The following is a 16,440-nucleotide window of genomic DNA, read 5'->3' as shown; positions in this document are numbered from 1 at the left end:
GCTCCAAGGTCATGCCTGGACACACAGAAGTGCACGCTCACACACCTAGGCAACTCCGGACACCCCGGCAGGGGCTTCCATGGGCTTGTGTACATGTGCACCGCGTATCCATCCACACATGGACTTTACTCAGCACACACTTATCTCACACGTGCTGTGGGTTGGGCTTGTGCACACTCAGCACACCTCCTCCAGGCAGTTGTGCCCAGACACTTCTCAGGCATGTGCCTAATTGTGCAGACAGACAGACACCTTGTATGCATGGTCATGTACATACAGAGCATTCAGGTGTGCCTGTCATAAACACACAGGCTCTCCCTCATAAGGATCACCTGGTGCTCAGTCATATGAATGCACAGTCCTGTGGACAGGTACATGTGACAGGCACACCTGCACATAGGCATGTGTAAGCCCACACTCGCCCATCTGGGCAGGGACATGGACCAGGTGCATTGGTGCTCAAAGACACACGTGCATTCACACTCACCTCGCTCACATACAAATCCCACCCACCTCGGTAGAGCCCTGTCAACTGAAGAGTGCCACCCTGTCCTCTCACCCTGGCCCAGTTCCAGATGAACTTGGACCCTTTAGCCAGAAGCCTCAGTTTGCCTCTTTCTTAAACATACATATACCCACCACTTTAAGTATGGACTTAGAGCCCTTAAGTCACCCATTACCCCAGTTTGGGCCCCTCTCTCTAAAGGAAAAGGTGACACCCCCTTTTCCATATTCTACCCTCTACACCCTGCCCCTTTCTAGGCCTGTGACCTAAAACCTTCGGTGGCAGAAACTAAGTCTTTCTTCACCACAAATTCATGTTCTTTACTTCCTGGGAACATGGCTAAACTTTAATTTCCCAGGCTACCTTGCTGTAAGGTATGACCATGTGACTAGCTCCCACCAATTGAATATGAGTGGAATGATGTGTGCTGTTTCTGGACCAAGGCTTTGAAGTAGTATATGCTCTCCACATTCTCTTTTCCCTTTAGCTGGCTGGATACAGAAGATGATGAGGTTCCAGGAGATTGTGGAGACACAGGAAGGAAGAAACCTGGGTCTCTGCATTAGTGCCCAAAGGCAAGCCACTCATCAACCAGAAACAGCAGTCTTGGACTGTGACATATGAGCGAGAAACAAACCGCAAACCAATACACACATTAGGGTCTAGCAGCTAGCATTACCCTAGTTAAATCACCCCTGACTCTTGTCTCCTTCCAGACCCTTGCTCCAGGCCACCCAGACAGAGGGATTCATTCAGACTTGGTGTGTATATGGGGCTTTTATTGGGGAGGCCTGGAGCATTGCTCATGGTGGTTTTGATAAGGAGTGTAAATGTGCCTCTGAGGGGGTGTGGAGTGTGTGATGTGAGTGGAGACTGCCTGCCTGTCTGCTGTGCCATGGATCTGGGCCTGGTTTCAGAGGGGGCTTTACAATTTACAGGGTTTTCTCCCTTCCTGACCTCATTTGATCCTCACAACTTCTTTGTGAGTGGTTCTCATTATTCCCATCATATAGATCATGGAACTAGACTCTGAGAGACGTGAGTTGCCCAAGGTTTCACGTCAAGTTAGAGATATGCTAAGCTATGAATATTTGTGCTTGGGGTGCCAGGAGTTGGACCTAGGCCACCATCAGCCCAAGTGCCAACAGTTTATCTTCCTTCCCCCGAAGGCCCAATCACAGGCTCTGCCCGGGACCCCTTCCTAAGGTCATCCTCTCCTGCTCCTGAGAAACACCGCTCCCTCCCCTCCCTCTTCACCATGGATGCCAGTTTTAACTCTGACCACATATTCCCCTCAGGGACCCCGGCAACCCTGGGATTTCCCATCCCTGAGCCCTTATCTACTTTTCTCCACGCCATGGGTGTGTGGCACCTCCATTCCACAGAATACTATTCTCAACTTCTCTCTCTCTGGCTTCCCAAAGGAGATCAGTTACTGATGTTTAGTCTTCCTGTGGGACTTCTGATCCCCTTTCCTGTGGAGACTTCCCTGGCCCAGACCTTGCCCTCCCGCATCTGGTCCTAATCTCCCAACTTGTTACCTGGCTCCAGTCTCTTCTCTTCACCACAGCGAGAGCAACCCACATTGGTCACTCCCATGCTTAAAGCCACCCCATTGCCTTCTGGAAAGAGGTCATGTTCCTTAGCTGAGAGTTAAAAGCCTCAATCAAACTCTTGCCCACCACTCTCCAGCCATTCCAAACTGCTTGCATTCCTTATACTTTCAGGGGACCCTCCCTGACTTTGCATTTCCTGTCCCTGCTGTTAAAGATGCCTTTCCTCTGATCACCTCCTATATGCTAAGTACTGTTCTAGATGCTGGGGATTCAGTAGTGACAGTAGCTAACAAAAATCCCGGCCCTCATGGAAGTCTAGTGGAAGGTACATGTCCTTGTTTGTATGGATATAAGTAAATCTCTGGAAGGGTATACCCCTTGGGAGAGGAGTGGCAGGGGACCCTTGTTGTACATGTCTGACTCATTAAAAATACATGAGCCAGAAAAGATGTCTCATCAGTTAATCCTGAATAAGTTCATTCATTCAAAAGGGAAGCTTCTTAAAACAAAATAAAGGAGCAACCAACCAAGGTCCCATGTTGTGATCTATAACAGGGGTCGTTGGTTCAAATGTCTAGGCAGTGGTTATCAACCTGTGGGTCACGACCCCTGAAAATACATCCTGCATATCAGATATTTACATTACGATTCATAACAGTAGTAAAATTACAGTTATGAAGTAGCAACAAAATTAATTTTATAGTTGGGGGTCACCACAACATGAGGAACTGTATTAAAGGGTCGCGGCACTAGGAAGGTTGAGAACCACTGGAGAGGGACCAGACAGGTGGGATAAATGAGTGGCCAGCCTGAAGATTAGCTTAGAAGAGGACGGCATTTATAGGGGGGCAGTCCATGGGCTTAACTTGGTTGGATATCCCAATTTTTTCTAAGAAACTGGAAATTTGGATTTCTAATGTGAATTTAAGACTCCTCATTTAAATATATCAGTAGTTAAATCAAGTATTTTTTAATATTTTATTGATTTTTTACAGAGAGGAAGGGAGAGGGATAGAGAGTTAGAAACATTGATGAGAGAGAAACATCGATCAGCTGCCTCCTGCACACCCCCTACTAGGGATGTGCCTGCAACCAAGGTACATGCCCTTGACCAGAATCGAACCTGGGACCCTTCAGTCCGCAGGCCCATGCTCTATCCACTGAGCCAAACTGGTCAGGGCTGTATTTTGTTTTTTAAAATACATTTTTATTGATCTCAGAGAGGGAGGGAGAGGGGAGAGAGATAGAAACATCAATGATGAGAGAGAATCACTGTTTGATCAGCTGCCTCCTGCACACCCCCTGCTAGGGATTGAGCCTGAAACCCAGGCATGTGCCCTTGACCAGAATCAAACCTGGGACCCTTCAGTCCACAGGCCAACTTTCTATCCACTGAGCCAAACCAGCTAGGGCAAATCATTTATTGAAATAGCATTAGCAGGCAAAACAGAGTTCTATTTGGCTATGGGCCACCAGTTTTCGAACTTTGGTCCACTGCCATCTTTCCTGCACCTTTCATGGACACTATTAAAAACACTAGAGGCCCAGTGCATGAAATTCGTGCACTGGTAGGGTCTATCGCTGCCACCACTGCCTCCCAGGGCCTCCTGCCATCTCGCCTGCCCTGGCCTCCCTCCCTTCTCCCGCAGGCCCCCTGGTCCAACTCCTGTTGAACTACCTGGTGGTGGAGAGGACAATTTGCATACTACGCTTTTTTATATAGGATATAATTGATTTCAGAGGGGAAGGGTAAGAGCAATAGAAACATCAATGATGAGAGGGAATCATTGATTGGCTGCCTCCTGCACGTCCCCTACTGGGGTTTGAACCTGCAACCCGGGCATGTGCCCTTGACCCGGGGATCAAACCCCGGACCCTTTAGTCCGCAGGCTGAAGCTCTCTATTAACCTAGCCAAAGCAGCTGGGGCTCATGGACACTTCTTGCTGCAGCAGGCAGAACCACTTGGATCTGTACGCGTCCCAGCCATCACTGGGGTCTCGAGGCAGGGTACAGGTCTGCCATCCTGTTAAACCCAATGGGCCTGAGGAACTGGGAGTAGTGGATGTCTTCAAGTCACTGGGAATTCTAAGTCTTCAAAGGCGTGAAGCTGGAGCAGGTGAAGCCAGAGCCAGCTAAGGCTCATCCGAGGTCACTCAGGGAGTCCGAGGCGGCACGGCAGTTGGAATTTAGGCCTCTGCCTTCAAATTAGAGATCCTTTACCCCCGGAATGGGAAATATTACTCCAGAGACGCGGTCAGTGGCCAGAGGCTTAGGGCGTTGTATTCTTCGTTTGTCCAGCCCGCGCGAGTGGCCCACCAAAACTACAAGTTCCAGCATGCCGCGCTTCGACGACGACCCTGGTTCTGCCCCCGACTAAACCATTCCTCTGCTCCCTATTTGCTCACAAGCCTAACGTGCTGTTCCATGATTGGTTGTGGCTCGTAAGAACCCGTAGCCGAGGCTGGGCGACAGGGACGTCGGAGCGGCCAAGGCTGAGGAACTGCACTTGATCAGGATGGGGGCTGCTCAGCAAATAAGGTCGCCGTCCCCTAGCCTGCAAGGCTTTGCATTTAACTCCTGGTGACACTAAGTTGGAAGGTTTCCGGCCGGAAGCTATTCGATGAGACACCCGGAAGGCGGAAGTCCTCGAACGGAAGTGGCGGAGAGGAACGGAGAATGGCGGCGGAAGGTTGGATTTGGCGCTGGGGCTGGGGCCGGCGGTGCCCGGGGAGGCCTGGGCTTCCCGGCCCCGGCCCTGGCCCCATGACACCTCTACTTCTTCTTCTGTTGCTGCGGCCGGTGGCTGCGGATATAACTGACGGCAACAGTGAACACCTCAAGCGGGAGCATTCGCTTATCAAGCCCTACCAAGGTGAGGCCTGACGCGGGAAATGAGTGCAGGGTGAGGGCGAGGCTGCACGGGGTTGGGAAAGGGGTGGCCCTGTCTTCCGAGCAGGGCAGTTCTGTGGATTTCCTGCCTCTGGCAAGGCCCGTCCTGGTATGGCCTTTTACGCGCCTGTGTGCCCATCACTGCCCACAGGTGTCGGTTCCAGCTCCATGCCCCTCTGGGACTTCCAAGGCAGCACAATACTCACGAGCCAGTACGTGCGTCTGACTCCTGATGAGCGCAGCAAAGAGGGCTCCATCTGGAACCACCAGGTGAGTGGTTCCCCGGAGGCCGGGCGGAGCCTTAAGTAAGCCGCTACTCCCAGCTCTGCTGCAGCTCCGACCCGTTTGGTTTGAAGCTTGCCCCTCCCTCCTCCGCCCCTTCCTCACTTTAGTCACACCCGGCAGCAATAATCTGTAATGGCTGTTGAAGTTACTGTGTTGTCAGGAACTGTGCTTGACGCTTTACACCCTGCTCACTTCATTCCTTTAAAGCCCATGTGAAGTATGTGATGTTATTTCCATTTTACTGAACACGAAGCTAAGACTCAGTTAAGTGGAGCTTGTCATGTTGTCCGAATTGAACCCTCCTATTTAATTTGAGAATTAAATGCAATAAGGCATGTTAAAGTCAGTGCAGAACACACAGCAAAACGCCCAGTAAAGACCCCGTTCCTTCCATCTGTCCCGCTATTTGGGCTGGGTCACAGCCCAGGCTGTGCTCCTGCCTCAGCCTGTCTGACCCCAGCCCTTCCTCTGCCTAAGGTGTCGGTCATTGTCCTTGTTTTCTCCCTGGTTGACATCCCCATTGAGTTCTGGGCGTCTGCACTGCCTTCATGTGGCCCCCGGTGCCTGGCATTGCCAGTAATTTGCTTTGTTAATTTTGTTGTAGCCTCTTGGGTTGCTTCTTGCCTCAGGACCTTGGCACTTGTTGTTCCCTCTGTCTGGGACACAGCCTCCGGGCTCGCATGCCTGCTTGCTTCCTTCTCATCTGTGAGGTCTCAGCTGAGTGCCATCCACTCAGTATTTCAATAACTCCCCTGAGTCACGTTCTGTCAAATAATTTTTAAAAATGTTAATGTAGCCTTATGTTTTCTATAGAAATTAGTTCAGTATAACATTAAGGTTTTTGTGTGTGTGTGTGTGTATGTGTGTTTAAGGTACAAATAGTGCTGGAACTGTTGGAAATTGGGTTCCGTCACAAGTAACTTAATTGTGATTGTAGGTAGGTTGGTGGTTGCCGTTGTCAGTGGTGTGGCAATGTCATTGGGCTGACAGGATTCTGCACTTGCCTTCATCGAATTTTCAGTCTTCCTTTCCCCACCTTCGCATTCAGCTCCTGCTGTTTGGCGCTACAGATATTCCCAAAGGATTGGAGTGTTTCCTATAGTTTGAAAGAAACTGCTTGGAACTCTTAGAATTTTCTGCCCAGTGTTTACCAAGAGCCAACTCTTCCTTTACTGAGCTAGAGAGATGCTTTCCAGACTTTTCTCTTTTGTCCCCATTTACTTACTCCATTTGGGAGGGGCAGCAAATTAGCAAACACTGCTAAGTACCAGCTGTCTTCTGAGCAGAGATAAGACACAGTGCCTGTTAGGGTGTTGGGGTGCACTGGCCCGGAGGAAGGAGTGGCCCAGTGATGACTAGAACTCCACGTGCCTGGTGGCTGGAGCACAGGACTCGGGGAAGCCTGAGGGACTGGTCAGGGCCATCGGAGGGGGTCTTGTGTGGAGGCTGCAGCATGGTCTTGATGCTATTTTTGCTGATGTACTGTCTGAAAGTATATAACCCCCTTCACTTTTAAAAAGTTGACATAGGGCCTGGCCAGTGTGGCTCAATGGTTGAGCACCCACTTATGAACCAAGAGGTCACAGTTCAATTCCTGGTCAGAGCACATGCCCAGGTTTCGGTCTGGATCCCCAGTAGGTGGTGTGTAGGAGGCAGCCGATCAATGATTCTCATCATTAATGTTTCTATCTCTCTCCCTCTTCCTTTCTGAAATCAATTAAAAAAATATTTTTTAAAAAGTTGACATAGGTTTAAATATTTGCAAAGGATCTACTTTCCAGCATATTTTAAATAATGCCATTTTAAAACCATTAAGTACTCTTAAATGTATTCAGTGGAATGGAAATATTACCACTTGATATCTATTCCTTCTTTTTTAAAAAAATGCTTTTATTGATTTTTTTTTTAATCTCTGGTTGTAAGGCTTAAGATTTGTGGCACAATGTCAGAGTCAGTTTTAGTAAGTGCTTAGCCATCTCTTTAAATTTTTCTTTATTCTTTTGCTAATCATTCTGAAACTCCAGTTATACTTTCTCACTCTTTCCTCTGCCTCTTACCTAGTGTTTTGTATCTGCCATGCTTTTATTCTCTCTGCTTTATTCTGGATATTTTTATCTGACTGGACTGAAATTTACTATTCTCTCTTCACCTGTTATAAATCTAGTAAAACCTATTATTCATTACATTGTTAATTTCAGTTACTGTGTTTTTTGTTTTGGAATTTTAAAAAAATATTTTTTTATTGATCTTAGAGAAGTGAGAGGGAGAGAGATAGAAACATCAGTGATGAGAGAGTATCATTGGTCCTGCACCCCCCTTACTGGGGATTGAGCCTGCAACCTGGGGATGTGCCCGGGAATTGAACTGTGGCTTCCTGATTCATAGGTCGACACTCAAGCTACTGAGCTATGCTGGTTGGGCTGTTCTGGAATTTTTTATTGTATGATTTAAAACATTTTTTGTTATCTACCAAAATTCTCAGTCTTGTCTTGTATCTCCCTGAACATAGGAAACTATTATTTTAAAGGCCAATATCTGGAATTCCTGTCAGCCTCCTACCCTCCTCCTTCCCTTTCTTCCTCCTTCTGGTTTTTTGTTCATATCTTGTCTTTTCATGTGCCTGGTATTTTTTATAGTGTACCAGATATTGTATTTGTAAGATTTTTTTGTTTGAAAAATCTGAGGACTAGCTGAGTCTTTTTAGTCTAATTTCAGGGATTGAGAGGACTCAGCTGCGTTATAGTTCCTGGGAGGGCCTTTCTGGTTCACTCTTATTTTTGGCTTACTGTCTATGTGGTCCCAACCCAAAGCAAGTTTAATTCACCAGAACGTCCCCTCCCTCAGCAGGTGTGGACTCAGATTCCTTGTCCGTCTGACCTTGAGAGTTAGTTCTCATCAACACTCATTTGCTCCTCTGGAACATGCAGGTTTTCCCAGAGCCGATGAACTGTCAAGAACAGGGAAGGCTGATTGCACATTACTGTGGCACCTGCTAGCTCTGTGTCCTTAGAGGCGGGGGCTGGGCCCCATCTCCTGGGGTTTTGGTGCCTAGAGCTAGGATACTGAGTCTGATGAACTCATGAATGCACAACAGTTCGCCCATGATGGGACGTAAAGGTCTTTTTTATTTGAGTTTTTGTTTTTTCTGATTACATAGGCAATATATTCATTATACAAAATTCAAACATAGAAAGTAAGCATTCTCTGTAGTTCCCCTCCCAAAGTCACCTATTGCTATTGTTGGTTCATATTCCTTTCATTTTTTTCTTTCTCTACACATATACTAATTCCTTTCTTTTTCAAAAATGAGAACATAACATTGGTATTGTTTTGCAGTGGTATCTTTGATATCTTTAAATGTAAGTGCCACGGCTCTGCCTCATCCAAGACTGCAAGAGCCAAACTGTCCCAAGAAGACGGGAGGGGACATTCACAGTCCTGCTGGTTGAGTGTGTGTTTCTTTCCATCCTCATCCACAGGGGTAATAATGATCTTTTTAATAGCTGCCAATCTGATGCGTCAACAATATCTTGTTTTCATTTGCCTGTCTGATGGGGCTTTGTTTAATCACTTGCTCGCATAATCATCTGCAGACTTCCCTTAAGTAGATTCTTGTCAAAGTCTGTGTCACACTGTAGTTTTCATGAGTAACTTCCTGGTGTGTAAGGCAGGCTGTTTCCCTTGCTGCAGCAGTGCCCAGCTCTGCACCTGGTATTCCTGGATGCCAGGGAGCATCTACCTTTCCTCAGATCATGGTAGCCCAGAGGCTCCAGGGCATGACCCTTCCAGACTCCAGTCCTGTCGCTGCCACCACACTGGGGTCAGACTGGGGCTGTAGAGGTCAGGAGGTATGCTGGCCAAGACCTTGAGGTTTGGAGTCAGCCAGACGTGGATTTGAGTCCCTCAGTTTGGAAGGTGGATTAGAAGGGAAGATGGTGGGCGTGGGAGGCTGGAAAGGACCTGGTGCAGTTAGTGTTGAAGACCTGAAGGCCATGGGAGGTATAGATGACAGAGCGCAGTTTCTGCATCAGACAGACCTGGATGTGATTCAAGACTGTCCACTTACTGTTGTGGGCAAGTTATTTTGTCTCTGAATATGTTTTCTGTTTTGTAAACTATGTCTCTCAAATAGATCCTTTCACAAGATCCCAGGGCAAGAGCAGTGGAGATGGAGAGAAAACAGGGCTGACGGGTTTGGCTGGTTTTGAGGAAAGTGAATCAAAGTGGAGAAGACTGGCGCTGGGCTAGTAGGGTCTGGACCTCCCTCTCCTTACCTGGGAGGCCCAGTAGCCCCCTTTCTTCCTGCTGAGAAAGCTGGAGGGTCAGGGGTGCTTTTGATAAAGGAGTGCCTAGTCTCAGTGGGGCAGGGTCTGTGCCAGGTCACCTCCAACTGGCAGGAAGGCCCAGAGCACTCAGAGCAACCCTCTCTACTCTCCCTCCAGCCTTGCTTCCTCAAAGACTGGGAGATGCATGTCCACTTCAAAGTCCACGGTGCTGGGAAGAAGAATCTCCATGGAGATGGCATTGCCTTGTGGTACACTCGGGACCGCCTCGTGTCAGGTAGGGCTGCGCTCACGTATGTGGGAGCATCTGTGCCCAGGATTCTCCACTCTGCACTCTGCTGATAGGGTGCTGCTGCTCTTCTGTGAGGAAGCCTGGGACCTTTGAGAAGAGGAGGGGCTGGGTGCTGCTGTACCCCATGGTGGCCTGGTGTTGTACACCAGCTAAGAATTTTTTTTACCATCTTAAAGGGTTATGTTTTAAAAAGCAAAAGCAAGGAAGACTGACTAAGACTGTATGTGGCCCACAAAGCCCAAAATCTTTCCTCTCTGGACCTGGACAGAAAGTTGCTGACCCCTGGATTAGAGGATAGGGCTTCCTGGTAGCCACTTGCTTTTCACAGGCTGGGCACCATCCTGTCACTTGATACGGCAGAGCACATCGCCAGGTGCTGTCCCCTCAGTTCAGGCTTCAAACTTGGGTCCTCTGTCACACCCCTGAGACCACCTCCAGGTGTTTTCTTTAGAGATCTCTTCTCTTTCTTGGGTGAAAGACCAACAGATGGCCATCTCTTGCCCCCACTGGCACTACTGTGTCCTTTAGGCTACCCAGAGTACAACCCCAATTTTCTCCATGACTAGAGCATCTCTTTCTCATTCCAGGGCCTGTGTTTGGAAGCAAAGACAACTTCCACGGTTTAGCCATCTTCCTGGACACGTATCCCAATGATGAGGCCACAGAGGTAGGCCCCTGCTCTCTCCCATAGAGCAGGACAGGAAGGCTGGGCAGTTGGCTGAGGGCTGGGACTTCTCCCTGCTCCCAGCACAAAGAAGCCTCCAGGGATTGGGGTGGTGGGTGCCCCTGCCACTTCCAAAAGCTGGGCTGGCCATAGAGTAACCGGTGTCTTGGTCTCAGCGTGTGTTCCCGTACATCTCGGTGATGGTGAACAATGGCTCCCTGTCCTACGACCATAGTAAGGATGGCCGCTGGACCGAGCTGGCAGGCTGCACGGCTGACTTCCGCAACCGTGATCATGACACCTTTCTGGCTGTACGCTACTCCCGGGGCCGTCTGACGGTGAGCAGGAGGTGGTGGTGGTGGGGTTGTCCTCTGCCTGTGCTGGCTCTGCAGGGGTAGATGGGCAGTCTGAGCCTGGGGCATGCTTTACCTGCTGATTGGCTGCAGGTGATGACTGACTTGGAGGACAAGAACGAGTGGAAGAATTGCATTGACATCACGGGAGTGCGCCTCCCCACCGGCTACTACTTTGGAGCCTCTGCTGGCACTGGTGACCTGTCTGGTGAGTGGGTGGAACAGGGCGTTAAGTCTTAGTTTTGACCTTCCCTGGTCTGTTGGGAGCTTGTGACACAGCTGGTCACTTTCCTTCCTGCATTGGTTCCACACTCGCCTGGTGTCTTCTTCCTCTTTGCATTGTCTGTCAGTTTTGGCACACACACAGCTCAGTCTGTGAGCAGTCCTTGGTGATCTCCTCTCTCTTTAGGATTTGAATCTGGACACTATAGACCCCAGATTTCCATCTGAAGCACAGTGTTATCAACAACCCTCTCAACATCTCCACCTGGATGCCCAATAGGTGTCTGTCTTTACATGCCCACACCAAGAAGACCATATCTTTTAAAAAAAAAATTTTTTTTATTTTATTGATTTCAGAGAGGAAGGGAGAGGGAGAAGGAGATAGAAACATCAATGATGAGAGAGAATCATTGATCGGATGCCTCCTGCACGTCCTCTATTGGGGACTGAGCCCACAACCCGGGCATATGCCCTTGACCGGAATCAAACCCGGGACCCTTCAGTCCGCAGGCTGACGCACTATCCACTGAGCCATACCGGCTAGGACTGAAGATCAAGACATAAATGACACCTCTGTCCTAGTTGCTCGGGCTAAAAACCTTATTGTCATTCTAGACTTTCCTTTCCTCTTACATGCCACCTGTCATCCATGGGCAAGTCCTGCCAGCTTTGTCTTTGCAATGCAGCAGACCACCTCTTACTCCTCCTTTACCTGGAGGGCCCAGGCCACCATCCTGCCTCACTCAGACAACTGCAGGAGCCCCCAAGTGGTCCTCTCCTTCCATGCCAGCCCCAACAGTCACTCCCAGCTCTGCAGCCAGAGTGATCCCATTAAAGTTCACATGAGGTGTCACTGCTGCTCTGCTCCCTCAGAGTCAAGCTACCATTCGTCCCAGCAGTGGCCTGCCAGGCCTTAGTGCCATCACCTCTGATTCTTTGCTCCCAACTCTCCATTTACATTGTCCCCATTCACATTGCCTCCAGCTCTTCACACTAGTGCCCTCCTGCCTCGGGCCTTTGTGCTTGTGTCTCACTCTCATCTTCAAGTCTTGATCAGATGTCACTTCCTCCGTGGGGCCTTCCCTGATTCCCTTGTTTAAAATTGTACACCCCCCCCCCCCCCCAGATGCCTGCACTCTCTCTGTAAAGTCATGTGATGTAGCTTAGGTAGCTAGTGGTCTCTCCCTTTTCACACAGTGGAGACCATTTGGAATATGAATGTTGAAGGAATTTCCCCAGGTTTACACCCAGGAGGTGGCAGAGCTCAGATGGGAACTGTAGTCTGACTTCAGTCAGTGTGTGTCCCTGGGCCTTCGGGGGCTGCACATACCAGTGCTGCTTGGCTCTGCCCACCTGGCCACCAGGTCCTTGCTCTTTAGGCTCTTCCCTTTCCAGGCCTTTTCCATTAGGTTAGCAAAGCTGACAGCTGGGACCCTTACATTGGCTCTGAGCCTCAACCTCCTAATCTCAGAAATGGGGCGATCAGTTACTGTCGAGCAGAGGTTTTTCCAGTCTGGACTGGGCCATTCCCAAGTCTCCTCAGGTGCTGACCATGTATCAGGGTCGAGCCCTCAGCCAGGCAGGAGCAGGGTTCTCCCTGGGGAATGTGGCCACTTTACGTGGCAGCGAGACGCATGGACCATGGCCTCAGGCCTCTTACAAGCTAACACTTGGCCCTGCAGATAATCACGATATCATCTCCATGAAGCTGTTCCAGCTGATGGTAGAGCACACCCCCGAGGAGGAGAACATTGACTGGACCAAAATCGAGCCCAGCGTCAATTTCCTCAAGTCGCCTAAAGGTATGTTTGCGGTCCCTCCCAGCCTGGGCCTGCGCAGGACTGGGGCTGGGCCAGGGCCAGCGTTGGTGCCTGCCTATGGTCCTCTGCCTTTGCCGGGTCTGGCTGTGGTGTGGCCTGGGCTCTTGGATTAGCAAGCCATGCTAATGAGCAGTGTGTGGGCACCTGGAGTCTGCTGGGATAATGGCAGGTAAAGCCCCCAGGGGGCCAGTTTGCTGGTGTAGGTGATGGGCAGGGCACTGATCGTGCACGTGCATGACCTCAGTGAATGGCCTGGAAAGCGGGTCCTGCCACTAGGCAAGGGAACTGGTCCTTCAGTTTTCCTCAGGGACAAGCGGGTAAAGGCAGGATCTGAACTTGAGTTTTGGCAAAACCCCAAAGCCCGGGCTCTTGCTGTGGCACTAATTAGCCATGACTTTGTCCTCACAGAGTGAGGGTTTTGGTTGGAGAATTGAGGCCCCTGTGTGTGAAGAAATCCACCCCAAGCACCCTGAAGTCATGCCTGTGGGCCTCCGTGCAGTCTAGTGACTAAAGCGAAGGGGGCAGGAAGGGCTTGGAAGCTCCGGGAGCCCTGAGGCTGAGCCGCCTCCTGGAAGTGCCTCTGCTTGGGAGCTCCTGGTTCAGTCGAAAGCCATTATTGTCACTGTGCAGGGGTAGAAAGGGGCTGGTGGCGGGACAGCAGGCTTACTGGGTCAGGTCTTTTGGGAAGGGAGGGTGTTGGTGGGCTCATGGTTGGTACTCCAGGCCTGTCTGGGAGGAGAGCTGTATCCCTGAGTTGGAATTACAGACCTGGCACTCATCATTGACGGGTTAGCGGGCAGGAGAGTGATGTGGCCAGAACAGAAGGACAGGGTGGAGGCCTGGGACCCCCTAGGAGCCACCAAATGCATCCAGGTGTGAGTCAGGGCAGTGTTTGGCCAGGGTGTGTTTCTGCAAATGGGGACCTCAGACCACTGCACTGGGGTGGGGGTGGGCTTGTGAAAGCAGATTCTAGGTCTCCCCGGGCAGACTGGGCTCCTGGGAAGCCCAGGAATCCAATGTCCATCAGCTGAAAGGCACCCCAGGCCTTGGTCTCTGGGATCCTCAGGGTTGCCCCTCACTGTACAGCTGTGTGCAGCCGCAGCTTCCACCTGGGGATGGGGATGGGACCCCACCAGAGCCACTGCCCTGCTCTGTCCTGTTGTCAGCTGCTTTATCACTCACGTCAACTCCCCCTTTCTCTTCCCTCAGACAACGTGGATGACCCGACGGGGAACTTCCGCAGCGGGCCCCTGACGGGGTGGCGGGTGTTCCTGTTGCTGCTGTGTGCGCTCCTGGGCATCATCGTGTGTGCCGTAGTGGGGGCCGTGGTGTTTCAGAAGCGGCAGGAGCGCAACAAGCGTTTCTACTGAGTGGCCAGTGCTTGGCTGGGGAGGGCCTGGTGTTGGCCCCCTGCACTAATGTGAACTTTTTTTTTTAACTGGGATTGTAAAAGAAAAACAAGATGACCTTATTTCTTAACAGTTTAAAAGAAATAATTAAAGTATTTTCATACATATTGCTTCTTGCCCAGCAGGGACAGGCTGTAGGGCTGGGGAGTAAGGGTTTGGTGTTCCCACAGCCATGGACAGAGGCCCTTGCCAATTGCCAGCATCTCAAGAGCAGTGGGCCTGTGGCTGGAGCTGAGCTGGGGCCCCAGTAGGTGGCCTTGAACATTGGAGACCCTCCCCGACCACACGGGTGGTGCCTGAGGACACGAGCAGTGATTTCTGTGCTGCGCTGCATGTGTGGCAGAAGAGGAGGTGATTGTGGAACCTGGGCCTTCATGTTCACCTCTGAGCCTCCCAAGGCAGACCCTCGAGTAAGGCTTAGGGGAGCAGTTTGGTGGGGCCCAGCGTGAGACCGACGTGTGCTAAATAAAGTGAAATAACCACCCTGTGTGACTGCCCTGAAGGGCTTTTTGTTTTCGTCAAACACCTTCCAGATAGCCAGGCTTACCAGCTCTCAGCCTCATCCCTGCGGGCAGGTGCTGTGCTCCCTGTTCCAGGGAGACACAGCCTTGGGTCAAGCAAAACTGGCCCAGTGTCACAGCATGGAGTCATTGGGACAGGTGCTCTGTGTTCCTGTGCCACCTCTCATTTGCTCTGGCCTCTCGGTGAAAGGGTCTGGCGGGAGAATTTGAGGTACCATGCAGAAGCTGTGACCTCAGCCTAGGGAAACTCCAGGGGGCTCCAGGATGATCTAGAAGAGACTGGGTGCAGGGACAGGCTGGGGTCGGTAGTGGTATTCCCTTTGGGGTGTCTCGAAGGGACAGATGGCACAGGGAGTGGAAGAAAGCCAGCAGCTGACAAGAAGCGCTGTCATTTGGCAGCTTTCATGGTTCTCCACCCAGGCTGTGGCCTGCTGCTGTGCAGTCCTCCCCTCCTGACCACCCCGCCCCCGCCCCCGCCCCCCCCTTGGAGCAGTGTGTCCTCGTCTGGTCCAGAGCCATCTTCAGTGTCTTTGCACTCAGTTCAATAACATTTGAGTCTCCATTTTAAAAGCAAAAGTAACCCTAAAACTGCTGCAACCAGGCTTTTTGTAATTAACACTGTCAATTAGATTCTCATTGTAAAAAATAGATAATATAGGAGTAGATGAAGAGTAAGAACTTATTCAACATAGTACTGGAAGTCCTAGCCACAGCGATCAGACAAGAAGAAAAAAGGCATCCAAACGAAAGGAGGATATAAAACTCATTGGTAGATGACATGATATTGTACATAGAAAACACTAAAGACTCCACTAAAAAACTACTAGGTTTAATAGGTGAATTTGGCAATGTAGCAGGATGCAAAATTAACACCCAGAAATCAATGGCATTTTTGTACACCAATAATGAATTTTCAGAAAATACACTAAAGAAACAATCCCATTTGCCATTGCAAGAAAAAAATTAGGACACTTAGGAATACACTTAACCAAGAGGTTAAAGACTTGTGCTCAGAAAACTACAGAATGTTGGAAAAAAGAAGATATAAACAAATGGAAGAATATACCATGTTCATGGATTGGTAGAATTAACATCTTTAAAATGTTCATACTACCCAAAGCAATCTATAGATTTAATGCAACCCCTATTAAAATACCAACAATATATTTCACAGATATAGAACAAGGAGTCCAAAAATTCATATGAAACCAAAAAAGAACCTGAATAACTGCAGCAATCTTGAGAAAGAAAAACAAAGTTAGAGGGAGCACAGTACCAAATATCAAGCTATACTACAAAGCCACTCTAATCAAAACAGCCTGGTACTGGCACAAGAACAGGCACATAGATAAATGGAGTAGAACAGAAAACTCAGAAATCTACCTAAGCCATTATACTCAATATTTGACAAAGGAGGCAAGAGCATACAATGAAGTCAAGACAGTTTCTTCAATAAGTGGTGTTGGAATAATTGGACAGGTACATGCAAAAAAATGAAACTGGACCACAAACACCATACACAGCAATATGTTTACAGATACATCTAGGGCAAGGAAACAGAAAATTAACAAACGGGACTACATCTAAATACAAATCTGCATGGCAAAAGAAACCAACAAAATGAGAAAGGAGTCCACTGT

General features: G+C 49.6%; 1 protein-coding gene across 1 annotated transcript; it reads left to right on the top strand.

Moving 5' to 3' along the window:
• Nucleotides 1-4,526: 4,526 nt before the first annotated feature.
• LMAN2 (lectin, mannose binding 2) lies at nucleotides 4,527-14,768 on the top strand. The gene is made up of 8 exons (XM_036315195.1): nucleotides 4,527-4,934; nucleotides 5,103-5,221; nucleotides 9,679-9,796; nucleotides 10,399-10,478; nucleotides 10,652-10,813; nucleotides 10,922-11,036; nucleotides 12,733-12,852; nucleotides 14,080-14,768. Exons 1-8 carry the CDS (start codon nucleotides 4,739-4,741, stop codon nucleotides 14,238-14,240), a joined length of 1,071 nt encoding a protein of 356 aa, XP_036171088.1. The 5' UTR covers nucleotides 4,527-4,738; the 3' UTR covers nucleotides 14,241-14,768.
• The last annotated feature ends 1,672 nt before the right edge of the window (nucleotides 14,769-16,440 follow it).

The sequence above is a fragment of the Myotis myotis genome, unplaced genomic scaffold (assembly GCF_014108235.1).
Source record: "Myotis myotis isolate mMyoMyo1 unplaced genomic scaffold, mMyoMyo1.p scaffold_m19_p_6, whole genome shotgun sequence".
NCBI classification, from domain to species: Eukaryota; Metazoa; Chordata; class Mammalia; order Chiroptera; family Vespertilionidae; genus Myotis; species Myotis myotis.
Note: the sequence above shows the minus strand (reverse complement) of the source record. Positions and strands in the feature narration are given on the sequence as shown.

What these genes read in the sequence shown, in the direction of transcription:
- LMAN2 (XM_036315195.1), top strand. Translation starts at nt 4,739, where the DNA reads ATGGCGGCGGAAGGTTGGATTTGGCGCTGGGGCTGGGGCCGGCGGTGC. An exon ending in GCTCCATCTGGAACCACCAG is followed by an intron (nt 5,222 to 9,678) that starts GTGAGTGGTTCC and finishes CTCTCCCTCCAG; the next exon opens with CCTTGCTTCCTCAAAGACTG. An exon ending in TCGGGACCGCCTCGTGTCAG is followed by an intron (nt 9,797 to 10,398) that starts GTAGGGCTGCGC and finishes TTCTCATTCCAG; the next exon opens with GGCCTGTGTTTGGAAGCAAA.